The sequence below is a fragment of the Scomber scombrus genome, chromosome 23 (assembly GCF_963691925.1).
Source record: "Scomber scombrus chromosome 23, fScoSco1.1, whole genome shotgun sequence".
Taxonomy (NCBI): Eukaryota; Metazoa; Chordata; class Actinopteri; order Scombriformes; family Scombridae; genus Scomber; species Scomber scombrus.
Genome location: NC_084992.1, coordinates 16,819,497 through 16,846,535, shown reverse-complemented (window position 1 = coordinate 16,846,535; position 27,039 = coordinate 16,819,497). Strand labels below are relative to the sequence as shown.

At 41.6% G+C, this 27,039-nt stretch overlaps 1 protein-coding gene across 4 annotated transcripts in view; it reads left to right on the top strand.

Moving 5' to 3' along the window:
• Nucleotides 1-21,095, top strand: part of mark2b (MAP/microtubule affinity-regulating kinase 2b) — a 51,094-nt gene extending 29,999 nt beyond the window's left edge. The window contains exons 10-20 of one of the 4 annotated variants that reach the window (XM_062445066.1): nt 669-768; nt 1,061-1,173; nt 1,584-1,622; nt 1,962-2,019; nt 2,449-2,600; nt 3,983-4,077; nt 7,742-7,882; nt 12,689-12,958; nt 18,986-19,021; nt 19,832-19,941; nt 20,157-21,095. In XM_062445066.1, coding sequence (XP_062301050.1) covers nt 669-768; nt 1,061-1,173; nt 1,584-1,622; nt 1,962-2,019; nt 2,449-2,600; nt 3,983-4,077; nt 7,742-7,882; nt 12,689-12,958; nt 18,986-19,021; nt 19,832-19,941; nt 20,157-20,506 — 1,464 coding nt within the window. In that variant the 3' untranslated portion in view covers nt 20,507-21,095. Of the gene's footprint in view, nt 1-668; nt 769-1,060; nt 1,174-1,583; nt 1,659-1,961; nt 2,020-2,448; nt 2,601-3,982; nt 4,078-7,741; nt 7,883-12,688; nt 12,959-18,985; nt 19,022-19,831; nt 19,942-20,156 lie in introns of all 4 variants that reach the window. The other 3 variants (XM_062445064.1, XM_062445067.1, XM_062445065.1) reach the window with 3 other exon arrangements.
• Nucleotides 21,096-27,039: the final 5,944 nt, after the last annotated feature.

Below are 27,039 nucleotides of genomic sequence, written 5' to 3'. Positions count from 1 at the left end.
CTTGTTAGCTCGGGATTTATGAGTTACTAAATTTAGTTTCACTAAAGGTAGTCTGTTATTACTCCGAAGGATAGCAGTCTGCTGCGGTGTCACTTGACATTTGAGTTTACTAGTTTCAGTCTTCATTTTGGATTAATAACACATTGTAATTGTTCCTTTAGCAAGTCTCTGCATGACCTGCTAAATGTCATGGCAGCCCTGTAAAAAAGACTAAAGCTTCACTGTCATAATCCAGTCCTGCAACTGTTTAATTCACAAATTCCTTAAAGTTTATTTGTTTGTTTATAACGCAGCCACATTTACCAGCAGCCAACAGACTAATATTCAATTGTGCTGTTGTGGTGCCTCCAGACTTTTACCCCACACAGGCTTGTCTTCAATATACACACCATAGTTTACTTGTCAGGGAAGATTCATATCAAGATAAATTGATGAAAAAGATTATTCATTTGGGATGAATTAGTCATGAACATGTGTAGCTGACCTCTGTGTTGCCAACTTGTCTTCTCACTCTTTAACCTCCCCTCTTTTCTCTTCTCCACGCCTCGCTTCTCCTCTCCTCTCCCTTAACCTTTCCTCCTTCCTTTCTCCTCCTCTCCTTTTCGCTCCTTCATCTTTTTGACATCACATGTCTCTCTGTATCTGTGTGTTTGACTTGCTCCCAGCAGCAGATAATGAGGGACCGGTGGATGAATGTGGGCCACGAGGAGGAGGAACTCAAACCCTATATCGAACCACAACCAGATTATAATGATCCCAGGCGGACAGGTAAACACGGAAACTCGAAAATGATAAATCAGTTTCTTTCTTTACCCCTCACACAGACACATTTGAGTGCACATGTTCTGTTTTCCACTTACACAAAGGTGGAAAATTAACTTTTTAAAATGTGGACATTTACCAGCCACTAACAGAATAATGTTCAAATGATCCAGCTATTCAATAGTAAATCATTATTTTACATCTGAAATCTACCAGCCACTTTCATATTTTAATAAGTGATTATTATGGACCTCCGTTCACCATTGTAATTTTAAACTGGGCTTGTGTGTGTGTGCAGACATCATGCTGCAGATGGGATTCTCTCAGGAGGAAATCCAGGACTCGCTGGTGAACCAGAAGTACAATGATGTGATGGCTGCATACCTGCTACTGGACTATAGGAACTCTGAGGTACACTCTTTGGCTTTTAGAAAACACACATTTTAAGTAGGAGCACCATCATAGCATCCTGCTAGTTATCATTAGTATGTGAAATAAACTAGCTCTTATGAGTTCATTATATAGAGGGAAAAGTTTTTATTTTACCTTTAAGACATCAAACACACAGTTTGCTGTCATCTCTCAGTTCACCTTTATTTATTATTCCTCAAAACATTTCAGTATTCTCATAATAGTACCATGTAAAAAGCACTATTTTTAGTCCTTAGTGTTTGTTTTTACCCACAACACAGTCTCTCTGTTGCTCCTCTTGACACACACACACACACACACACACACACACACACACACACACACACACACACACACACTCTGATATAAAATGTTCTTTTTCCCTTGATTTGTCTTTTTCTGTTTGTCAGCTGGATGAAGGTGGCATCAAGTCCCGGCAAGGAACTGATGTAAGCATCATAAACGTCCCCTCCCCGCCTCACAAGGTAAAATGAGAACACAGACTGCTTTAACGGGTCCACTGGCAGAGTCCTAACCCGACACAACCCACCCTCCCTCAAAAATAAAAAAAAACACAAAAATTGTTGACCCTCATACATGTGAACAACAGCAACCATTGCCGTGCCCAGATTCTTGAATCCAGTAGCTTCAAGTGTGAACGGTGCTATAAATATATAGAGGCTGTAAACACAGCTCCTCTGCTAGCATACTCACATCCCAATGTGTGTGTAAACACTCTGACACATGCACACCCACACTGACCTCTGTATCCATCTCTCCTCTCAAAGGTACAGCGCAGTGTGTCGTCCAACCAGAAGCCTCAGAACCGCAGAGCTACTGACCAGGGTGAGTTTGGTGCGTGTCGGAGGGGGAGGTGCGAAGCAGGTGTGTTAGAGAAGGTTATTAAATGGAAAGTTGGAAGAAGACAGGCAGGGATTAGAGTGAGATGGTCAGTTGTCAGGATGTCTTCAGGGATGGAAACACAGTGCCAACAAGTCCTGTGAGACTTAATCCTCTTTAAAGCCACCCCAATGCAGATGTAGAAAATAATAAAATAAAAACTCAAGGCCTTTGAAGCCTGTTAATAGAGTCCTAAAAAAAATTCAATTTCAATATAAAATGTAATTAAAAAGTTTAATTTGTCATGAATCTGAGGAGTTAGGGAGTCAGATTCAATGATTGACAGTAAAAATATCAAATGAGATGAAGCAGCAAGTCAAAGGTTTGAGCACAGTAACCAAAAGTCTATCTGATGCATTCGCTCTGTTTCACCAGGCTCCTCCTACTCTAAGAGGGGGGGCCAAGCAGACAACAGGACTGCAACGGAGGATTCTGGGAGGAAGGGTTCATCAGGCAGCTCCACTACCAAGGTGCCAGCCAGCCCTCTGGTGCCCTCCGACCGCAAGAAGAGTGCCACGCCCTCCACCGTGAGACCAAACACCGACACTGTTTACATGACACTTTTAGTATTTAGGTTTTAATTATTTATCAAGAAGGAAATCAAACAAGTGTATCAGGTATAGGATCACATGTAGACACTCAGGGATGAGCGCACTGTCACACGCAGATCCACACAGACAAAATAATTACTTGCTGCGGTTTCAGTGAATAAACAACTTTCCCAAATGTGAGAAGATAGAAGACATCTGTTGGAAAAGTTGAGAGGAATTTTTTTTTAAACTGACGTGTACACTGTTGCCCTTCAGTGTCAGCTGCTGTCAGCCATATTTTATCTCATGCTACGGTCCAAAGATCAAAACAAGTGCTAGTTACTAATTCAACTAATTAAAATAACCGATGTCGGCCAAACTGCAAGAAATGTGAATTGTGTTCACGGTTATGCCGGGAGATCGTTACACTATCTATTTCAGATTTTAGTCATCATCTTTGTCTTAGTCTAGTTTTTTAATTACTTTACAGTTATTCTATCAACTATTTGATTTGTGTAACTTATGTGCATCACTCTTATACAAACCTCAGTTGTTACATTGTTGCGGTTTTGAGGCATAAATACATTTTCTCACCAACAGTCGGTGTAAAGAAGGATGTGTCTAATTCTGTCAAATTGTTTTCGGACACTTCCCATGTGACACTTAACAACAAATGTTTTATTCATAGAAAGTATATCTTTGAAGATTGAGAACGGATGAGAAAAGTATGTCCTTGTGTTTTGTGACAGCCTCCTTTCAACCTCTACACTGGTGTTTTCGTTTTAGTTGCCTGATAAGAACTGTTTTCAGGGCTGTGTGGGTATGTACAGACTGCTTGATTGATATCTCTCTCACTCAGCTGTTAGTTTGTGTGCCAACATGTGACGACTTTATCATTTTTATTAGTGAATGTTATTTCCGCTCCCATGATTCATGTAACTCTGAGCATAGCTAACGTGGGCTGATAAGGCAGAGGAACCAAACATAACTTTGAGAGAGTGCAGGGCCTTTTAAATGATAGCTCAGGGATACTGAGGCATAAACATAAAATTATTTTATAGTCGTATAATGGTGAGGTCAGAAAAACAGGTTTGATCAGGATGAATTGGTAAAGACTGAATTAATTTTAGGTGACTGATGTTACTCATCCTTGCTAGTCAGTCAGCTTGCTCGAGGCTGTTCCAGGAATAAACGTCACCTTTAATGCCAGGAGTCAAACTAACAGTCTTTCAAAACCTTGTCAGTCTCATTCTTCTTTTCTAAATTCTCTCAATCCTCTGTCCACCAAGTTGATTTCTCGTAGTCTTTAGCTGTGTCTTCTTTCTCAATAATTTCTATATGTCTAACATGTCTCTTATTTTATTCTTTTGTACATTCAGAATAGCATCCTGTCCACCGGCACTGGTCGCAGTCGGAACTCTCCTCTGACTGAGAGAGCTACGCTGGGCCAGGGCATCCAGAACGGCAAGGACAGGTACACAAACACACACACACACACTCTAACACAAAATCACAAAAGAGTGAGGTGGTTAGAAGCCCAAGGGCAAGTACTCCCACATACAGTCGCTTTAGCACACAATCTTTATTTTCTCTTGTCATTGGCAACCCAAGTAGCTGCTGTGAGGTTGCTCCCTCGCTAACAGACACATAATACAAACACACTCACCATGGTTTGTGAATGAAGCAGACCCACAGCTGTCCAAGTGACTGAATCCCAGACCTTGGCTGGTACTCTCCAGAGCTCTGCCAGCTGGCTCAGGGAGGCCCACAGCCTTCCCCCCAGGGCGGGGTGAGCCCTCCTGGACAAGAAACTCAGGCTCTCCTGGGAATTTAGGCCAAACCTCCAGTAGATTACAGATTACCCGAGATGGCTTGATGAAGGCCTGCCAGTCAGAGCAGGGCAGGATTCGATGGGCATGCACACCCACATACACACATGAGGGTTGACGTATACTGACACTCAACCTCATTTGTTCTTCAAACTCTTAACCTACTTTCTATTATTTTCCTTTGATAAAATATTCTCTTGCAATGACTTCCCCGGTATTACAGTCAGTCAGCAGATGGAAAGGTAAAAATCCTGAAGGAAAACATGCTTAAATTTCAAAATTGGCGATAATATTTCAGTAATAAACAGCAAAAAGCAGCACATCTATTCTTTTATAAAATAAAATAAAATAAATGCTGTAAATTTAGCCCTAAGTAAATTTATTGGTGTGTATTCCTTTTATTGGACTGGGATAATGCAGAGTGTGATATTCCCACAGTTTCCCCCTTTATCATTTTTAATCTGTCTTTAATTCATCCTTCCAGCTCTCCTTTCTTCCTCAAAACCATGAAACAATTATTTTGTAGACAAAAAGGTGTTTTGTCCACATTGGAGTTGCTTGATTGAACTTTATATATTTATTTTAAGGCTTTAAAAACATACCGTCATACATAATTTTAGCTGCCCATTGAAGTCGAAGGCGTCGCAAATTTCTTTGATGACGTCTGGAGGCTTCAGCTCCCGATGTTCAGTACACGTCACACATGTCCATACATACGGTTTAAGTGCACGCTCATCATTCATGCTTAACCAGCTTGGTGTGCCTTCTCATAAGCATTAAACATGATGCCAAACCATAATCCCTACTACGATGCAGTGTTCATTGTCATTACAGCTTTTTTACTTGTTCATGTATCAGTCTCAAATGACTCCTTTGTTCCTAATACAAAGTCTTAACGTCAAAATTTAAAAAATGATTAAATTGAGTCCATGTTCAGGCTGTAGAGTCTGATACATTTCATTTATTACTTTTGAAGATGAAGCACTACATGGTGACAAAGTGGTCATTTGAGACAGCATTGCTTTATAGTACTGTGGGTCTTTTAGCTCTAGAAGGCTCTGCTAACTTAGTGGTTGTCATCTGCTTTGGTTTTAAAGTTACTTTTTTTTTTGGTCATCATTTATGCTTTGAAGTTTGGGCTTTTTATACTTGTTACCCCCCCCCCCCCCCCCCCCCCCCCTCCTCCTTCCCTCCCCAATTATTACTTTTTTCCTTCTACCCTTTCCTAATTTCCTCCATTTGCTTTTATCTCCCTCTGAGCTCCTCTGCAACTTAGGTCGCTCACTTTTTCTTGGCTCCTCCTTTCTTTTCTTTCTCCAGCTTCCTTTTTGCCTTCTTGTCTATATATTAATCTTTTTTTCTTTCTTTTCTTTCTTTTTTCCCCCCGCTCTCTTGAAGGAGATTAGGAGGACTTGTGATGGAATATTAACTCTTAGTGGCACTATATGGTCCCTGTACTCGCCTCTTAATAGGCTTACACGTACACAGAAATATCCACTCACACTGAGTCCATACACATACAATAGCACTGACACAGGCACAAGCTTAAACATACATGTCACACACGCTCCAACTCTTGCCACACACACTGGGTTGTCCAGTTGAACCCTGTTATTTTTCCATCACTAGCTGCACTAATCCCTGTCAGGAAGAGTGTGTATATTTCTCTCAGCTATGTGTTTGTTTTCTGTGTAATAAGCAGCTGTTTGGTTGACCTCTGTAAATGTCCCTCTCTCTCTCTCTCTCGTTGCTCATTCCTTTGCTCTCTCTTTAGCTATCTCTCTCTCTCTCTCTCTCTCTCTCTCTCTCTCTCTCTCTCTCTCTCTCTCTCTCTCTCTCTCTCTCTCTCTCTCTCTCTCTCTCTCTCTCTCTCTCTCTCTCTCTCTTGTACCACTCTCCCCTGTCTCTCACCATGTGGGTAAAGTCAAGTTAGAGCTGTTGGTAACATGCAGAGCTTTGTAGCCCATAGCAACCCTGCTGATTAGCAGAGAATCCAGGAAATAGCCAGTGTTGTTTTTGCTTAAGTAATTCTCTAAAATGCTTTCTATTTCATAAACAGTGAAGGGTTGTGTACTGTAGGAAAGTACAGGAAGATTTGAAAGAAGGGGAAGTTTAGCACTCGACAGGCAGAAATCAGCAGACAGGTTGAACCGTTAAGACTGCAAGCTCAGAGGTCAGAGTGATCAACCGTAACAAGACGGTGAAAACATCTGCTTGCTTACATGGTGGAAACTCAGCATCTTAACTGCCTGTTCTTTAAAAAAATGCAAGTTAGTGTAAATTGGTGTTAATGTAAATGTAGGGATGTCACTATTGATTCATCTGCAGTTCATTTTTCTTAATCAATTAATCTTATATAAGTCTATAGAATATGTACAAATAGTGAAAAACTTCCATCACATTTTCTCAGAACCTTGTCTGGTCAACTACTACAATAGAAGACAAAGAATATGCTGCAGGAATGTAGGAAATATGCATCTAAATGTTTTTGGTTAGATGAGTTTGTTGCCCCTTCTCAGGAGGTTAAACAGGTGCAGTGGCAGATATGTGAAATAATATGAGAATAATTAAATAATCCTATGGGTATTTTTTTAATTAAAAAGTGTAAAGGGGATTTTTTTTTAAGGAAAAAAAGATTGTATAAGTATGTAGGCCTGCTATAGAGCCAATTAGCTCAGCAGTAAAAAGGTTTCCTGGTCTCTCTTTCATTTTATGTGGTGAGTGTTTTTTTTAATTATATATTTCTGTTATTTTGGTGACCTGACTTTGCCCATAAAATGTGTCTTTTAGTGTTTTTTCAATATCTGTCATCCAATGGGGAGTGTGTTAAAGTTGGTCTTTTTCGTGCTGTGCCATTTGTTTCTGGTAGATTTTACATCAAAAGATAAAAGCACGAGAACACAGTCGGGCTTTAACTGTGGTTTGCCACTTTTTGTTAAAACATGATGAAGAAAAAAAAAAGACCAACTTTTCCTTCTTTTTCCCTTTTATATGTGCTCTTTGTTTTGTCTTTGCGTGTCTACTTCCTCTGTTCTTCCTCCTGTCTCTCTCTTTTCTCACTCCTTCCTCCCTCCTTCCCCTCCCCTCCCCCCTTACTGTGTTTGACAAGTGCTGCTTCTAACCATGCTCCACCTCACCTCCCTGCCCACCCACACACAAACCCCGCCCGTTGTGTGTCCTGTCTGTTGGTGTGTTTGATTGTGTGACGTTTTGGTGCGTTTGTCCTGCATTGGTATGTTTGTGGGTGTGTGTGTGTGTGTGTGTCGGGCGGGGCACTCCTCCTGTTCCTCCTCCCCTCCTCCCTCCCAGCCTAAACACTCCGGGCTCCCGCGCCTCCACTGCCTCGGCTGCTGCCGTCCTCTCATCCTCCTCCTCACGTCCCCGCCACCACAAGTCCCTGTCTTCCTCCAATCATCCATGCCCCTCTGACCTGCACGCACCACGACCCAGGCAAGTCTCTCTCACTCACTCACACTCAGACACATACCCACAGCTCCCTTACAACCCCTCTCAGCACACAACACTTTACCCCACCTAAATCATCAACTTTCCCTAAAGACCTCCACGGACAAAGAGGAAATGAAGAAAGGATGAAGGGATTTGTCTGCTCTGAATGCTCCCATTACTGCTAGTCTAACAGAGCACTAGCTTTTTTGGGGGGAAAACAGCTCTTTGATTAAAACCAATAAAATAAAATTGATCAAATAGGTGAGGTTTTTCCACTAAGAGTTGTTGTATTCATTAAACACATACTGCTCTGTATACCAATAGCAACCACACATATTTTGACCTGAGCAAAGCCAGTTTCACCAATTGCTGCATCTCATTTATTTCTGGTCGTATGTTTTATACACTTTTGGTTTGTAAATGTCTTTTAATCAACTAGAAAATATCATTTAATAGAAATATATTTAGATGCACTAACAAACTTGAAAGAAGGCTTCTGTTTGTTGACGCACCACAGAGATTAGATAAATCAGTGATATTTGAACACTTTTAGAAATGCTCACAGCTAAAATCTGCTGTAAAACCTCAGATCACTTCCTGATGATTATGATTTTTCCCGTCATGGCAAACCAAAACCAGGAAGCAGAGTTAGCAGCAGTGTATCTGCAAAGAGAGAACATGACTCTGTGACTGTGTGACTAGAATAGTTGTGTTGTTGTGTGAATTTCTTGAACAATGCGGTTTAGTATTTACCCACATGTACCATAGTGAGATGTCCAACATTTGAAGAAACTTGCTATAAAAGACTCACCAGTTACTAAGCAACAGCCAGGAAGTAGCTTGTAGAGTTCAGAAATGTGTACTGGCTAGCAGTGAGTGTTGAGACGTTGACATGCGTTGTCTTTGGCCAGTCAATCACTTTCAAACTTCACATTTCCTACTAGACCATAACTGAAACGTCAGAGGTTGAGAACAAGAAGAGCAGGTTTTTGACTGCACTTTACCTCTGACAGACCACAGTTGCTTTTTCTTCTTCCTGGCAGGAAACAAAAAAAAGAGAGAGAAAAAAACAGACAGATTTGGAGTTCAAAAACAACTCCAATTTTAGTGAAGAACATTTTAAAGAGACGTTTATATACCAGCATGGGGTCTTAACAGCTAATAAACTAGTTTCCTTAAATGCCGGACAGTGTTAGTTTGGGTTCTGGCTTGCTTGAGTTAAAGGTGCGTTTAATCTCTGCCTTCAAGATAATGGGGATAAAAATTAGTTGAACAAGTTGAACAAGCTGACATGTCTTTGAAACTAACTGCTGACTATACTGGACAAAGGCGTTACATGTTGTCATCTCAGGAAATTCCAGTTACCTAAAGGTTATGAGAAGATTAAAACATTTTAAAGTGCCAAGAAACGTCAGAGCACAGTGTAAACAGACTTGCTTTGGTAAGTATAGCTTAGAAGTCAAGGGAAAGACATTGTAATTATGGTGGAAGTGATATCGGAGGAAAATAATCACACCATTTAGCACTGAAACTAAACCATGTCGTTTTCAAGCTGTTGTGAACGCTACAGCTGACTGTCTCTGACACAGACACACATGCGCTGCCTTCATGAGACCAAGATCTGTAATGTGTCACAGAAATGCCCCGTTTCAGTTTGACAAACTGAAGTCACATCTTAACATTCAGCAATTACACTTTAGCAATTAATAGCAGAAACAACTGGACAGATTCATCAAGCTGTCGGGGTGAATTGATTGATCCATAAACTTGCCTCTCTGAGCCCTACTAACCTGCCTAGTCTACCTGTGCTGGTAGACTGTGCAGGTAAGTGACATAAAACCTGTCAAAGAATGATATTAAAAATGCAGCTGCTCTGGGGAGAACTGGACAAAATGCAGATGTAGTTTTGTTGATGCATGTTTCTGTGAAAACATATTTGTGTACATCGTCCTCGATTAGTCTTTATGGCCTGTTGTTTGATTACACAGGATTTTCCCTGGTTCGCAGAATTTCAGTTCTGTGTTTTTAACCAGGAAGTAGGGTCACTCTGCACGTCTTTATACATGTGGCCTCATACAGCCTCAGTCAGCTAAAAAAGAAAACAAAAAAACCACCATGCAAATGAAGCAGCCAGGGAAAACCCTGTCTCCATCTATTACCTGCTAAATGTGTGGTTGATGAATTGAATGGACTTGATGGTCATCTGTGTGAAGTTGCTCTCTGTTTGCTTGGTGTTTGTGTTGCTTTGCCGGCTAGCTTCATGCAGCTTGCTTAAGACATTGTTTCAAGGGCTACTCTGATATTTTGAATTTTAGTCCCTTTTCCTGGCACTTGTTACAAAAGGGGTTAAAGTTTTATGTCTCTCAGCTAACTTAAATACTGCTCGAGGCTGAGCTGATAAGCCACTTTCACAGACATAGACCCCCACCCCCCCTTGTGACACTTGTCTAGTGGAAAAAAACCCGAAAACAAATGTCAGACTAAAATTCCAGCAGAGCAAATGTCAAAGTGGCCCTCTGGCTGTATGTGGTTTTGTCTGCTCTATGTTGAAGTCTTATTCTGTTGCATGCATCATTCAGCAGTGAGCTTGGGCCATTCAGAACCTGGTTGGGAACGCTGGAGAGAAGGTACCGCTCCAATACGTAGCCAGTACCCTGTTTGAAGAATAGGCACCTTTTCTCAGCATATAATCCCTTCCATTCCTATTTTATCCAGCTGTCCCCAAATACCTTCAGAAAAGAAAAAAAAAACATCTCAAATGCCATTCTCATAAATTTAACATGTCTATTAACAACCTGTGGTACTGCATGAGTGTTCATGTACTGTAGTCAAGCAGGCAAAGCTACACTGTGGCAGCTCCACATTTGTATAAAGCATTTAGTATAGGCAAATCAAGTGTGCAAGAAAATCCTCCAGCTGCACCATATAACCACATTAACCTGCAACCACATCATGCCACACTGCAGACTCCAGCCAGACTCTTCTCATAAGTGTCTGTCAAAACTTCAGTTAACTCATGAGCCACTGTTACAACTCGTGAACCAACTGTTGAGCCTTTTAAAAAGCAACCATGTGGCCTGTTAACAAGGCAAGCAACAGGTCTGTGTGTCATTTAATTAGATCGTTACCCCACCCCCCCAACCCCAAAAATGTGACCGTGGGTCTTTGCATATATTGAAACTAATTAGAAAAGCTACCCTCTCTTAGCAATATGTAGTTTCATCTTCATAACTATATTGTCACACTGGTTCCCACTACTCTGCCTTATCCAGCCTCTTTTTTTTTACCCTTCCATCTGTATCCATAGATGACCTCTCTGTCTCTGTGTGTGTGTGTGTGTGTGTGTGTGTGTGTGTGTGTGTGTGTGTGTGTGTGTGTGTGTGTGTGTGTGTGTGTGTGTGTGTGTGTGTGTGTGTGTGTGTGTGTGTGTGTGTGTGTGTGTGTGTGTGTGTGTGTGTGTGTGTGTGTGTGTGTGTGTGTGTGTGTCGTTAATCCATAGCAGAAAATTTGAACATATCCACATACACTGTGGGCTCGACTGAAAAGCCTCCTTTGTTACATTTTTTTAAGGATGTTGAGTGTATTAGAGATCTGCATGGTCCTGTCATGCAAATTACTCCCTGCTGCCACAGACCTGCTATCTTAGCAATTCAGGTCACTCATGCCCACAAAACTGTTTCTTTTTTTTAATACACCTGTGGTCATTTAAAAAAATCAATAGAGTTTTTCCATCTGCACTTTCACGGCCACGCGTTGATTCCCATTAACAGTGTAAACACACCGAGCAGTGCTGAGTCATCGTGTTTCGAGCCTTTTTAAAAGTCAAAAATTAAAAGTTTCAGTTGGAGGCAGTTGTAACAAAGGGGACAGAAGCGTTCCAGGTCACGTCCCTACTGCTAGTTTATGTGGTTTGCCAAAGATAAAAAACACATTTGTGCTCTCATTGGGCATCTCAGTCCTGTAGCGCTGTAATTTCCCAGCTTGGGATCAATAAAGTATATCTATCTATCACTCTTCAAAAGACTGCACGTGTGTATTAACTCATTACTCTTTACTAACTCCACTCTCTGTTTTCATTACGCCGTGTGTGTGTGTGCACTTTGTGTTTGTGCTTTTGCCATTGGTATGTTATGTAATCTGCTGCAGGTGTACAAGTGCCTCGTACTGCCACTGAAGATGCATGTTTTTGTCTGTGTGTGTGTATATGAGAGATAACTGGAGGTATGTGATGCTTTGGCCTATGGCCGAAGCTAAGAGGATTAACTGTGTGTGTATGTGTGTCACTAACCTGATGTGGCCCTAAATATTGACTTGCCTGACTTTAGGGATTATATGAAACATCAGAGCGAGCACTTTGAACAGACATAGATACTTGTATGACCTAACATTGAAGGGTAAGTAGCACTTCAGGAGGAAGTGTTTTTCTTCTTTTATGGGTTTTTCTAACTATGTTCTTCTCTCACCCACCCTCTTCTCCCATCTTATTTTTTTCTTCTCTTTTCTTTGTCTCTTCTCTCCTACCACATCACCTCAACACCTCACTTTGTTCCTCTTTTTTTTCTTTCTTTCTTCATGCTTCCTCGTGTCTCGTTTCCCATCTGCACCACCCTGAATTCTTCTTCCTTCATTTGCACCTCCTCCTCTCTACCTTGTTTCTTATCACACCTTCCAAACTTCTTATTCCTCCCAAATCTATTTGCACCTCTTTCCTTCTCTGCACATCCACTTCTCCTCTCCTTTGCATCACCTGTTCTTTACCTTTCCTCCCTCCATTGTCCTCCTCTGTTTCTTCCCAACCTCCTTTTACAGCGCACCAGCTCAGCGGGCGCCTGTTGCCTCCCCATCTGCCCACAACATCAGCAGCAGCGCTGCCGTGACAGACCGCACCAACTTCTCCCGAGGGGTGGGCATCCGCAGCACGTTCCACGCAGGCCAGCAGCGAGGCGCCCGGGACCAGCAGGGCTCCGCCTACCCCGGCGGGCCCGCGTCCCCTTCGCTGTCACACGGCAACAGCCAGGCTCGGAGGGCACATGGTGGCACAGGGATTTTCAGCAAGTTCACATCAAAGTTTGTACGCAGGTGAGTGCCGGAAAGGAGAGGAAAGAGCATGGGACAATGAAAAAAGTGTAAAAAAATTAAGATTATGCAGAGTTGATGAAAAGAAAAAAAAACAGCATGAGAAGTTAATATGTGGTTGTAGTGTTCGGTAGAGAACAGAGAGAGGAAGTAGTAAACAGGAAGGACAAGAGAGGGCATGCGGCAGAAGAAGGTACAAATACTAGCATTTGAGAGATGCACTCTAACAGTGAATGCAAAGCACTTGTGATAGCCACTGTTTTATGCAGCTAGCTTGTAGCTCAAGTACAGATTTGAGGGTTTAGCTTAAACAGAAAATGAGTAGGTTTACATTACAAGTCATTTCATGTGCTCATTTCCTCTCAGGAACGACCTAGTGTACGTCCATGTCAGCCATTGGTTTCAGAGTATTTCTTTAAAGGGGCTGCTCTCATCTCTTCCCTATCACTAAACTCTTGCTGATCTGTAACTCTGCTGAGAGTAGAAAGGGAGAGGAAGGGAACAGCTGTGTCTTCTCTATAATTTTGTTTGGTGCAGCGGTGACCAAGGAGCAATTTTGGTTTTTGGTTCCACGTCTGGCCCAGTTTTCATCTCACTCCTCCAGTGCAGGTTGCAGCAGTAAAACTACTCTCGTGGGTACCTGGTTGTAATGCTAAACTGGTTTTATTTATGTTGGTTTTATTTTCTCTGTAATTGGAGTCGGTTTTCGAGCTTTGATCCTTCTCCTCTGTAAATGCAGAGAGGAGACGATGGAGTGCGTTGTGGTTTTAAAAAGGGAAAGTAACAGACAAGAGGGAAAAGCCAGACAGACTTACATAGTATGTTGTGTTAAATATGACAATGAGAAACGGTCACAGATAGATATCTACATGGATGTTTGGCCTTTGACATGTTAATATTGGCATTAGTCTTTAGTCATGTAGCACCAATTTATAATGGTGAATTTGCCATTTAGTGCACAATAAGATTTACTGTAAAAAGTTAAAGATAATTGAAGAATAATTAATCATAGGCTGTAATTGTCTTGTTAAATTCTGAATGTATAATTTGATGATCAAGGGAAAATGGTTATTCTGTATTTATCTTACTTTCTATAAAAAACATTAGAAGACTGAAATCTACAGCGCATTAGTTGCCTGTCAATAGTTGCCAGACTTTCTATTGCTGTCTGTGGCACTCAGCCCAACTTCATTCATTTCTAATCAGTCTTAAAAAGCTTGTCACAGATTATCATTTAAAAAAAAAGGCTCAGTGATGTCCTAAAACAGCTGGGCACTGTAGCTTTTAACAAACATTACTCAAACAGGAGTAGCTAGTGTATTTGTTGGAGACTATTTTCAGCAGGACAGTGTATGTGGGATTGACCCAAAATAAATCCAGTGCAACAGTGTGGCTTATGATGTGTTTTTAATAGACAACAATGAAGCTCTGCTGCACTGAGGAATAAGATGTATTTAGCTTCAACTACAAAACAATACTTGTTAGGATCAATTTATTGTTGATTTGAGTCTTTTTTTGGAATTGGTTGACAGTAAAAAAAAAAAAATTATAATATCACCAGCTTTGTCAGATGATGGTGTGAACTGTGTACAGTCACAATGAGAAGGGAAAAAATGATGAAGAGTGTGTGAAGCTGACTGGAATATTATTATCTGAGGCTGAGGAAGAGGCAGGAAGTGAGGGCCTTTTAAGGTGGCAGGAACGAACAAGACAGGAACAGGAAAGCCCGAGAGAGCAGCGAATGAAGAATGAGAAGGTGAGAGATCCTCCGTTGTCGCCCAAGCAGCCATGCACAACATAGGTGTTGAAATATATGTAAGAAAGGAACCAAAAGGAAGAAAGAATGAGCGTACAGTGTTATTTGGGGGGGGTTCATGAGCTTGAAAGAAAGAAAGAAAGAAATTGAGAATGATCAAGTGCCTTGCCTGCATGAGTGGGTGCTGGTGTACTGTGTGTGTGTGTGTGTGTGTACAAGCACAGCCACTCTCCAGGCCTCCCACTCAGAGATACTGTAGCTCCGTGGCGACAGTAGCCATGGTTACACCGGAGATATCACTTTTCCCTCAACTATAAATACCGCTAGTGGGGACACCTTGACACACATGCATGCACGCACGCACGCACGCACACACAGAACACACACACACACACACACACACACACACACACACACTTTCTAACTTGGCGTGCTGGTAGGAAGTAGAGGTGGTGGAGAAAGAGAGATTGTGTTGCATTAGTACAGTTTGACTGAACACACACAACACACACACACACACACACACACACACACACACACACACACACACACACACTTAGGTTGTGTGTTTTATTCACATATCATATAACCTCAGCACAGCACTTTCCTGCTTGGAGTGAGAGTGATGTTTCTCTGTCCTTCAAACACATTGCATGAGTGTGTGTGGGTTTGCATGAGTGTGTGTGAAGGAGATTAAGTTTCTCAATGTATGTTGAAGATTAAGTTATTGCTTAACATGTGCTTTTTCATTTGAAATGTGTCTTTGTGTGTGTACAGGAGATGCTTTCTCTCTTTTTTCTTTTTCTTTTCTCTTTTTTTATTTATTTTTTTAAATAAAATGTTATCACGTTTGAACTTTTCACTCACAAACACTTCTTTTCAGGATTAGCCAGGACTGCTCTGTGTGTGGAGGAGCACTTCATTTCATGTAGGGAGGGGCGGGTGCAGGGTGACTGTGTTCAGACGGGGGTCTCTTAATGGAATGTTCCCACAGAGTCCATTAAATCCCTTATAACTGCATTTAATGAAGTCTGTCGACACGTTCACATCAATAATTCCCACATTTGAACACATGTAGAATGCAGAGACACTGGTTTTCTTTTTTGTTTTGTTTTGTTTATTTTTGTGTGTTTTTTAGTTTTTTTGCTCTTTCTGCTTCAATCCCTAATGAGCCTGGTTCATGTTTTTTGCTTTAAAGTTGACTATTGCGAGGGCAGCTTGTCTTTTACAGGAAAGTCATAAATATATATAAGTTTTATACATACGTTTTTTTCTCTTTCTTTCTTTATCCCTCTTTTGTTTTTGTAGAAATCTCTCGTTCAGGTTTCCGAGAAGGTAGGCAACATCCCCAACGTATATAATATAACCCCTTGACATATATCCGTATATTCTCTTCTTCATATATATTTTACATATATATATATATATATATTTCCTCCCCTTTTGGTGTTTCGTGCAGCTTTTTGTTGAAATTTTCCCTTGTGCCTTGAGCCTTATCTTTTCTCCTCCTCTTTTTTTTCTGTGGTTGGCCCCTTTTTTTGAGCCTTCTGGTTTTGAGTGCCGTGTTTTGGCCCATTTTTATTTCTTTTTTTGTATTACTAACTACCCCCTCACCCACCCACTCACTCACTTAACTCACTCACTCACTCACTCATCATCATGTGGCACAATAACACCTCACCCCTCTCACTCTTCATCCCTCCATCGTTCCTCCCACCCACCTCTCCCTCATCCTCACCCCTCCTCCTTTTCCATTTATTTACCAGGTAGAGTGTGTGTGTGTGAGCTCATACACCCTCCCACCCCCACCCCTTCTCCCCCTTAGCGCTCTAGATTTAGGTCGAGTCTTAATGGTGCAATAGATCAAACTACTCCCTTCCTGCTCTTAACTCTTTGCTTTTCTTAGCTTCAGATGCAGGTAATTTAGTCCTTCCGCTCCAAATCTTTGAAGTCATGGTACAAAAATGTTGAATCCCACACTAATTTAACCATTTTCATGACAGAAAAGAGACACAGGCTAGCAGAATTCATTTTATGATTAGTAGTAGTGTCATTTTCCCCAGTGATTTTTTAATCTTGCTAACCAGCCTAACGCTACCTACCAAACCCTCCAAACCATCACCCATCTCACCTCTCTGCTTTCATACGTTTGGTCACTTGAATTTTCATTAGCCGTAGAAGACTGAAGTTGTGACTTGTAGTTTCTGATCCCACTGGGAATACAGTTGTAATGATAAATCTCTGGCTGTAGTCGGTAGTCATGGACGGAGGTAGAGAGGAGGAGAGGACCCAGGAGGGACGGGGCTGCAGTGTTTCTCAGGCTGCACTCTTTTCTGGAGGCTGCACTCTTCCTTTCTTTCATCGCTCTGTTCTCACTCTGGCACTGGCTCTCTAACAGCAGCAGCAACAGAACTGGATGGCTTTGACCTACTCTGGCTGTAAAAGACCTTTTATTGTTGTGGACACACACACACTGAGGACACTTCATGGCACATATATGTATATTCACACTGACACAACACTCGTATAAACACAAAAATCCATGTCTTATTTCTCTCCACACATGTTGATACATTTTACATTTATAAATGCTCATGCTGAACACATATATCACAAACATGTGTAACACACACAGACACATACACACACACTTCTACATCCTACCACACAGCAGTGTTGTCTGCTTTATACCAGCAGATAGAGCAATTTTCCTTCTTAATCTGGACCATTGCTCCACCTGCTGGTCAGAAGGTGTAATGTGTAAGGTGTTTTTTTTTTTAAACACCGCACAATGGTGAACTGCTGTTGGAACTCATTTTTTGTATAAGTAACTTTAACCGTGGTGTATATAAGGATTATTATATGTATATGTATAAATATGGGGCATATTAGTTATTATAGATAATTATGAATAGATGAGTGACATGTATTTACAGTGCACCATATATAGTCAAAGTGTTGAACAATGTGACAAGTGACTCTTGTATTCATTTCAAAGTCTTTTGTTCCCCGTTGATGTCACAGTGCCCCTCCTCTGGTAGCCATTTTGCATCCCTCCATGTTTACCTAAATCATACTGAGCATGCAAAATGGCATAAGTGATTTTAATTTTGCATTGTTCACCAATTTACCTCTATAATTTTAAGATATACTTGTGTAACTTTTTCTACTTCTCCCACTTGCCATTTGTCATGTACTCTATATTTCTTTTAACCATGTTTCTATTGCAGGAGGTATTTTACCTGACATTTTAAATTATTATTATTATTATTTTTAATGGGGCAAAACAGGAATGATGTATTTTCCCACAACCAAATGAATTTAAGACCATAAACTGCTGAATTTGTCATTTGTGTCACTTTCCTTCCATCGTCTGCACGTGTTTTATTGTTTGTCCGTCTTTGTTTCTGTCTGTTTTGGCTTTTCTCCCTTAAGTTTATGTGTGTTTTCAGTCATGTCTGCTGGTGTGTGAGAGAATATTTGTGTATATGTGTGTATGTTATATTAGCTATAGTTTAAAGTGTTGTTTTTATAGAGTGTGTATGTGTGTGTTAAAGAGCCTGTGTGTAGGTCCAGTGTTACTAATAAAGGTTTTAACACAGCAGTGGGATCATTAATGCTCCTAACCTCCTTTAGTCACAGGACATGCACTCACCATGCCAACCATCCTGTTCCAAATTATTCCATCCTAGTCCAAAGTTCCATCTCATATTTTGTTTCCAACATTCCGTTTTGTTGGAATACATTTCATTTCAAACCATTCCATTCTGTCCAAACCATTCCATCTCTGCTCCATTGTTCTTTGTCACATTTTGTTCCCAAAGTTCCATTGTGTTGCAGTCCAAACCATTCCAATCTATTCTAACTGGTTGGAAATGTTTTAATTCTGGTCTAAACTGCTCCATTACTTTACCAGCAGTTTCACTTATTCCCAGATTCCCCATCCTGCTTTGAGCAGCTTATTTCATAGGGGGGGGGGGGGGGGGGGGGGTGATAGAGTGGTTGCACAGAGTGGACTGGCATTTAGACCTGGAGTGTGTGGGCTGCGTAGTCCTCAGCTGGTTCTTGAATTAAATTAAAGCATCCTCTATAAAGTCAGTGGAATTTAATATTTGGCATGGAGGCTGGATGTGCTTGGATTGGAACTGTCAGGCAGGCATGGCGAGCAAGCGTGCTTGTGTCGAGCCGGCTGATTTTACTATCTGTGTAAAAGTCAAAACTGTTGCCCATGAGCCACCCAAAAGACTAAACTTGTGTTGATTTTTCTCGAGGAGTCCGTATGAGGGAGAGGGTCGGGATGAGGGGAGCAGGTGAGATACAGAACAGACTGGGGAAAAAAAAAACCAAAAACCCTGCATACCCTTCAGAAGCCCAGACTCTACCAAAATCCGCCTGCCAAATCAGTAGACTGGAGCCAATCAGTAGATGATCTCTGAGCTTGTTTGTGAATGGCTGGGAGAGGGAAGGAGGGGGGAGGGAGGTGGGGGGGCGAGCTGGGATGTAATTGGTTGGTGATGGTGATATAGTGGCTTAACCAATCAGGGGATGGGAGATTAGCAGTGAATGGTAGCATCCCAGATAGCGAGAGTGCTGGTGTTAGAGGTTGACCTGCATGATGGTGTGTGTGTGTGTGTGTGTGTGTGTGTGTGTGAGGGGAAATCAAATCCAGTACCCAAATGTGTGTTTGTGTGTAAGTAGACCTGAAACTTATCAACCATATAAAACACACACACAGAGATGTAAATCCACACATTTTTGTAACCAGAGAAAAAGGCGCACACACAAACACATACAGGGGTACTTAAATTTTTGTTTGCTTTTTGTCTTCATTCATTTCCACGACCTCATCATCTCCCTCTTCCTCTCAATCCTCCCTGTCCATTTCTCCCTCCTCCTCCTGCTGCCTTCTTTGTCTCTACTTTTTAATAATTCTCTCAATTCTTACACTTTTCCTCCTTTTCTCTTTGCTTATTTCTCTCCTCCCTCTTTTCCTTAACAACACCCACCCCCCTACCTGTGGACCCTATTTTTCCCCTCTTCCTACCCCTCTTCTTCCTTTTTTACCTCCTTTTTCTTTCCTTTTTTCTCGTTCTCCTCCACCCTCCCATCCCTCCATCCAGGTCTATGCTGAGCAGTACGGTGGACAAGTCGGAGAAGACGTCAGGCGGTGTTCTCTCCTCCTCTTCCAACAATGATGAGAACAACTCCTCACCAGGATCTGGTAACACTGGTAAGTCAGCTTTAATGATCACTTTCTACTTCTGTAAATAGTTGAAGAAACAGAGTGAACAACTTATAATATCCGACTTTCAAAACAAATTGCCGTCTACACCACGCTACTGAGTGTCTTATGCATAGAAGTGTAAACATATACAGTTAAAACATCTCTCTGTGATTCCTCCATCGCTTCCCACTCTCACCACTCTACTCTCCTCCTCCCTCCAGGTGGCACCGGCACGCCTCCGGCCATCGCCAGCCAGAAGGACTCAGCCAAACCGCGCTCGCTGCGCTTCACCTGGTCCATGAAGACCACGTCGTCCATGGAGCCCACGGAGATGATGCGCGAGATCCGCAAGGTGCTCGACTCCAACAGCTGCGAGTACGAGATGCGCGAGCGCTACATGCTGCTGTGCGTGTCGGGCAACCCGGCGCGCGACGACTTCGTCCAGTGGGAGATGGAGGTGTGCAAGCTGCCGCGGCTCTCCCTCAACGGCGTGCGCTTCAAGAGGATCTCGGGCACATCCATCGCCTTCAAGAACATTGCCTCAAAGATTGCCAACGAGCTCAAGTTGTGAGTGCGAAGGAGCCAGCGAGGAGAGATCAGATTAAAGGGTGGAGGCGGGAGGGCGAAGAGGGTTTGAGCAAGGGGCGGCGAGGATGAAGATGATGCTGTAGACGGGGTGGGGGCACTGTGGAGGTCAGGAGGTAAGCTAAAGGGTGGGATCACTTTTAAAATAACGCGATTGTTATCGACAAAGGTCTGAAGTAGGGCTATCGGTTCTCTGAGACTAGAAAATGTTTCTTTTCTAGAGGTTTCTGTTCCTTAAGTTCCCGACGCCCTGCGTTTAGAAACTCTGAGTTGATCTGCTCTGAGTTGTGAAGTACTTACAGACCGAAGTCTTCTCTCTCCCTGCGGGGTGTTTTTTTTTGTTTGTTTTTTTTGTCACGTTCTACTTAGACGTTCCACTCTTCTGCATGTCCGATCTGCTCTGTTTTTTTTATTTTAGGAGTCTCACTTTGATCACTTTGACCACTCCTGTCACTTCCTGCTGTTTATTCAGTTTCTCTGCACGGTTCTGCTGCCAGGTGTTTTGGGTAGGAGGGAAACCGGGTGAATATCGGGGGTTGGATGGAGGACAAATATAGCGGAGAGAAGCTGGAAAATAAGAAACTTTCTTTGAATCTTGGAAGGATTGACAGAAAGTTCAGGTTGGAATATGGAGCCTTATTTTGCTGGAAAACTCAAAGAAGTTTTGATTGAATATGTTCTGATTGTCCTCCAAATCTGAACGGACTCCATACTGAGCCAGGAGCGTAGTCCTCGAGACACGCACGCACACACACACACACACACACACACACACACACTCTCACACTCATACACAAACAGACGGACTATAGATGGATTTGGATGAACGAACTCTCTTCTTGTTGGTGTTGGTAAAAGGACGCTTTCCACGCTCCGCCTGCCCAACCCCCACCCTCCCACCCTTGAAATGAACTTTAAAAAAAAAAAATCCACCTGATCCTTCCTTCCACCACCTCCCTCCCCCCCCACACACACACACCCTTCCCTACTCTTTATGCACACAAACACACCCCTCTTTTCCCCTCTGATTTCAAACTGAACTCGGCACAAACACATCCATGGTTTTCACCTCTTCACTCCCTTTTCTGCCTCTTTTATTTTTAATTTCTCTCGCCATCAAGTCCGAGGAGGCCAGTTAGTCATCAAGTGTTGATGTTGTCATCGATCCTACAGGCTGAGACTGTAAGCCTGTATTTTTTTTTTTTTAATTTAGTTTCTTCTTTTATTGCTTTTAAAACGAGTTGTGCACTGGAAAAGAAAAGAGGGGCATATTGGAAACCGTGGAGGAACGGACTGATGAACGGACGGGGTCGTCGATGGATTTTTATGTTGCCTTTCTTTTGAAGAATTACATTTTTGGGGTATGTTGTTGTTGCATACGTCAGCACATAAATGCTCAAATGATCTATTTTGTCTTTTTTTTCTTTTCTTTTTTTTAAAATGTTGGTATCGCTTCGGTTGGCATCACGCCTTCATATCCAGAATGTCAACCCTGAACCGACGGATTTCTCTCCCATTTTGTCTCTCAATTTCTTTCTTTCCTTTTCTTTGTTTTCCCCCCCCTCTCCCGCCCCCTCCCCCTTCCTTTTCTGCTACACGTGTTCCCAAAGAGTAAACAGAAAACACAAAGGTGTCGTTGGTAACAAACAGTATGTGTGTGCGTGAGTGTATTAAAAAAAGATCACTGGAAAACAAAGAAAACAAAAAAAAGACAAAGAAGAATCAACGACGACGAATGGTGAATTATTTTCTTCTTCTACTTTTGATTTGATAATATATTTTTGTGTCGTTTAAGAAATTTTGGGTTTGTACAGATCTGGATTTTTTTTTTTCTTGGGAGGGGGGGGTTAGTCAGGAGGGGTGTGAAGGGTCATGTCAGATCATATCATTGCTGCCTTTTCGGTGTAGTGCACCTTTAAAACCCACACACACATATTAAACATCAGCACACAGATCATTTATTGGATTAAACACAGAAAACCCCCCAATGCTGAAGTCAGTGATGTAGTTAATGAAGATGATGATGATGATGGTAGTGAGGACAACTACTGCTCATTCAGTTTTGGCCTTTTTTTTTTTCTTCCATCTGTCTTCATCTGGTTGTTTTTTTACTGGTTCAGAAAGGCTTGAAGCAGAGAGATAAAAGCAGGACAGACTTCTTCATCAAATGTTCTCATATCAGAGCTCACGTTCAAAAAAGAAAAAAAAACACAATAAGAAGCAACTTCCTTTTCTCTTTTTTCTTCCTTTTTTTTGTGCAGACGCTCCAGTTTTCTCAAAGCAGAAGTAAAAAAAAACATCAACACACACGCTGGGGTCAGAGAAAGGGGGTCGATAGGGCGGGACGGCGCTGGGGAGGGGGGGGGGGGGCTCAAGGCTGGGTCCCGTCAGCTGGTTCTACCTTAACTTCACACTTTTCTTTCTTTCTATCACGATGACACACTGTCGTTTTATCATTATTATTTTTTCTTCAGTTTTTAATACGTCAGATTTGTTTTTCTTAAAGTTGATCATTGTATTAAGGTGCTGGGTATTGGATTCTAATTATTATTCTGGCTGTGCTGTTATATTATCTCTTTCAGGGTTGATTTTATTTTACATTATTTCGTTTTACATTGCTGTAATTTACATTGATTTTAAAAACGTGTTCTGAGCAAACTGTAACTGTAGTAGTGGGTTTGGGGTTGGGAGGGGTGATCAACTCCTGAAAAATGTATTATTTGTTTTGTTTTTTTTGTGCAAAGACAAAATGATGAAAAATTACAATGATAGTAATAAAAACAATGATATAATGATAGTCTGACTCTGAAATCCATCTTTTGAAAAGAAAGATGTATGAGGGTTTTATTTTCATTCAAATCAAATCTGTCTTTTCAGGAAGCTCTTCGATGTAGAGCAGACAAAATAATCTCACCATGGGGTTCATTTAGTAGCTGTTGCAGATGATTTTGAACAGATCACATGGTGGTGATGGTCTATGAGGGTCTCATTTACAGACACTTGTTTATGAGACCTTTATTCTGCCTGAGAAGTTGTGGGCTCAGCATGTTCACTTATATTCAGAATATTTCCTGTCAGTTAGTGAGATGAACACTAGAGGACTTTTTTTTCTTTAATTTGCAGATTTAATATTAAATTGGTCAATCTGATTGCAGAAATTAAAAAACAAAAATATTAATACATTTTCTAATTAGAGCGAGACCGATAAGTCAGCTGATATTGGTATCTGTGTGTCAGCGTGCAGGTAGAAGCACCTTTAAGCACAGAAATGTCTCAGATATGTTTAAGAAAATAAATAGAGTCTCTATTATAAAGGCCCTGTTTGTACCTGCGTGTCGGATGACGCGACCACAGGTATGACCAGCAAAGACACGTAGCTGCTCACACCTGTCCTGACTCTGACATCACTTCCGCTCATGGTTACTATGGAAGCGCCAGATGTGTTTACAGTGCGGGTTAAAGAGTTAATAAAATATTTCGATCACTAATAAACATGTACGGGCTTATTCCAGCTGTTCACATTACTCCACGTGCATCTGTGCACATCTCCATTTTTACCAAAACATTCACCCTACTTCGTCCTACATTGATGACGCAATTTCCTGTTACGTTCTTGCCGGGGGGGATGCATTAGGACTGCGTGGTCAAATGCCTCCAAAATCACCTCTAACATACGTCACCACCTTAGTGACGTATGTTAACGTCAGGTGTAACCAGGGTCAGCTGCCAAACATCCCACTCTGTACTGTGGTCACATTTCTGTAAAAAGACAAAAAAAATGGGACTTTTTAAAGGATCCTTGTGAAAAATATATAGCCAATATATTAATAAATGATCAGTTAACTGTCAGCCTATATCTCCATATAAAACCAGCTTCTTCTATTATTGTTTGATTTTTTCTAATCAGTGTTTATCACAGAAGCCTAATGTTGTGTGGATGATGGTTTTGTTTTAGATTGAGATGAAAAATGTCGCCTTGTGTGTGGAGATGATAAATATGTGAGTAAAGGTCTGTTGAAGCTGTGATGCCGCAGCTATAAAGTCATCCTCACCAGCAGACCAGCAGGATGCTTTCTGTGGGGTCACCTGTAGTCTGCGCTGTTGGATCGGTCTATTTCTTGCAGAGTAGTTGGTAGTAAAAAGGCATTTGAATACATTAGTGATGAAACCTGCACTTTTTTTTCAGTGCTGATGGTGCAAACAGACAGAGAGGTGCTGCTGCGCCTCATTTTCCTGCACCAGTGTTCAAACAGCTGCTAACAGAGGCATAGAGTAACAGCTCTCAGGCACCGAGCACTTTTAAATTCATATACAATATTTAATGCAATACATTTCCTCCTGGATGACAATCAGGCTCAAATCTTTCCTTTTTTTAATCCCTTAAAGCAACAAAAGTGTGTTAAAGTGTTATTTTTGTTTAAAATGACAAAACTAAGATGAATAAAGGTGTTGAAATCCTGACAACTCTTTACTTCTTAAACCTTAGATACTTCCTGAGTGAGTCAGAGCTAAAACTTCATCCACCTTTAACTTGAGTCATTGTTTTCCTTTTGTTTTTTTTCAAACATTTCTTACGAGCACCAGTCGGGTTAAAACCCAACAAAACGTGCTTGTGTCCACAGCCCTGCTCAGGAATGTGGGAGCTGCAGGTATTCCAACCTGTTAAAAGTCAGCAGATGCTGTTTTGACAAGACTCTGCATTCGGGAACAGATAATATGCACAAGTTGCTTTAAAATAAGAAAAATGAAATACTATTTGGTCATTTCTTTATTCTAAAAAAAACAAAAAAACATTTGTCAAACACAAACAGTTCAGTTTCCACAATGTAAACAACTTCTCACATACAGTAACACACAAGCAGTTTTTGGAGGAAGGAACATTTTCCACGCGAAGTCAAAAGGCCGAGCCGCTTTAAAGCCAAATGTAGTGATGGGTCGCTTCCACTCCCACACTAAACAGTCTACAGAATAAAGTTTATACATGACCTGTGATCCCAGATCTGCTTCATACTGACTGGCAGAAATAAGCAACTATCAAAAAAATCATTCAGTCGTCTACAATAGTTCGTGACGTTACTCATTTCGCTGCCTCAGGAAGCATTAAAACACAAGACGTAGAGGAAGCTGCACTTCAGCAGGACTGAGAGGCGAGATGCAGCATTTCCTGTCAGACACAGGCCAGTTCAACGTGATGAGTTCTGAAGTGATCAACTGGCTGACGTTACAGCAGAAACTTCTTTTATGCGCCCTCTGACCCTCTCACGCCTCTCACGCCTCCTTTCTCTGTGCCTGGACAGATCGGGGGGGAGCTGCCTCAGCTGGACTTCACATCTCTGTAAACTCACTTTTTTTTTGTAAAGACTCGGACGTGCCGGCTAACAGGACGCTGGAGTGAAACAGAATAGGTTTTACTTTTTCTTCCTCTCCTACATGGAACCTCAATGTATGCAGAGCCAACACTGAAATATAAAACAGACTCTTCTTCTTGCAGACACAGCTAATCTGTGCTTTTAAAGCGACGACTGACTTTGGCTCAACATTTTCTTCTTTCTATTTTATTTTTTTTTTAATGTGCGGGAGCTCAGAAAAGTGTCTCCTTCACTCTGTAAATCAGGTTTGAATGTCAAGTGGAAAAACGAGCTGTGGCAGACGTCTTATTGAAATGTGAGACGAAGTCCAGCTGCACGTGTTGAAAGGCTCTTTTTCTCCTTAAGAACTGAAATACACCAGGGACGGACGCGGCGCTGCGTTGTCTACCTGCTACACCTCCTCTGTCTCCGTCACTGCATTAGGTGATGAAGCAGGATTTTGGAAGCAGAGGCTATTTTTAGTGGTACTGAGTAGATTTAACGTTTTAACTGCAGGATCATGGATACATATCGATTTGATTGATTTGAATATGCAATGTTTAAAAAAAAGAAGCTGTGTTGCCTCTGGAACAATGAGGTGGAGGAGATTATTTTTTAATGTATTTTTTACTTGCTGGATGCACTTAAAGAAAAGAAAAAAAGACCACAAAGGAGTGGCGCAGCGTCAGTGCCCGGTGTGTTTCAGCCGTTAGTGCTCAGTCAATAATCATAATAAAGTATGCAACATCTAAACTACTTACAAGAACTACCTGCCTACCCTATGGCTCACCTTTAAAAGTCTAGTCAAAAAAACAAACAAAAAAGAGAAAACATCACTCCAGTTAATAATACTAGTAATACATGGCTATGAGAGAAGAGGGAGACAAAAACCAGGCTCTTTTTTTCCGTTTTCGCCCAATTCTGAAAACCTCTAAACCGTACCTTCGCTCCTCACTGAGGGTCCCAAGTTTTAAAGCAGAGCTCCGAAAAGAAAAAAGCAGGTTACTTCACATCATTTGAAGGATTGTTCTAATCTACGTGACCTCTCAGGAGGAGCGGGTTGGGCTCGGATGTGAGAAACTCTTCTTCCAACCCTCCTTTTCAAACTTGTCTGTCTCTCATTTATTCTTTATTCCTGAAGGCTGTTTGGATGACTTGATACCTGCCCAGT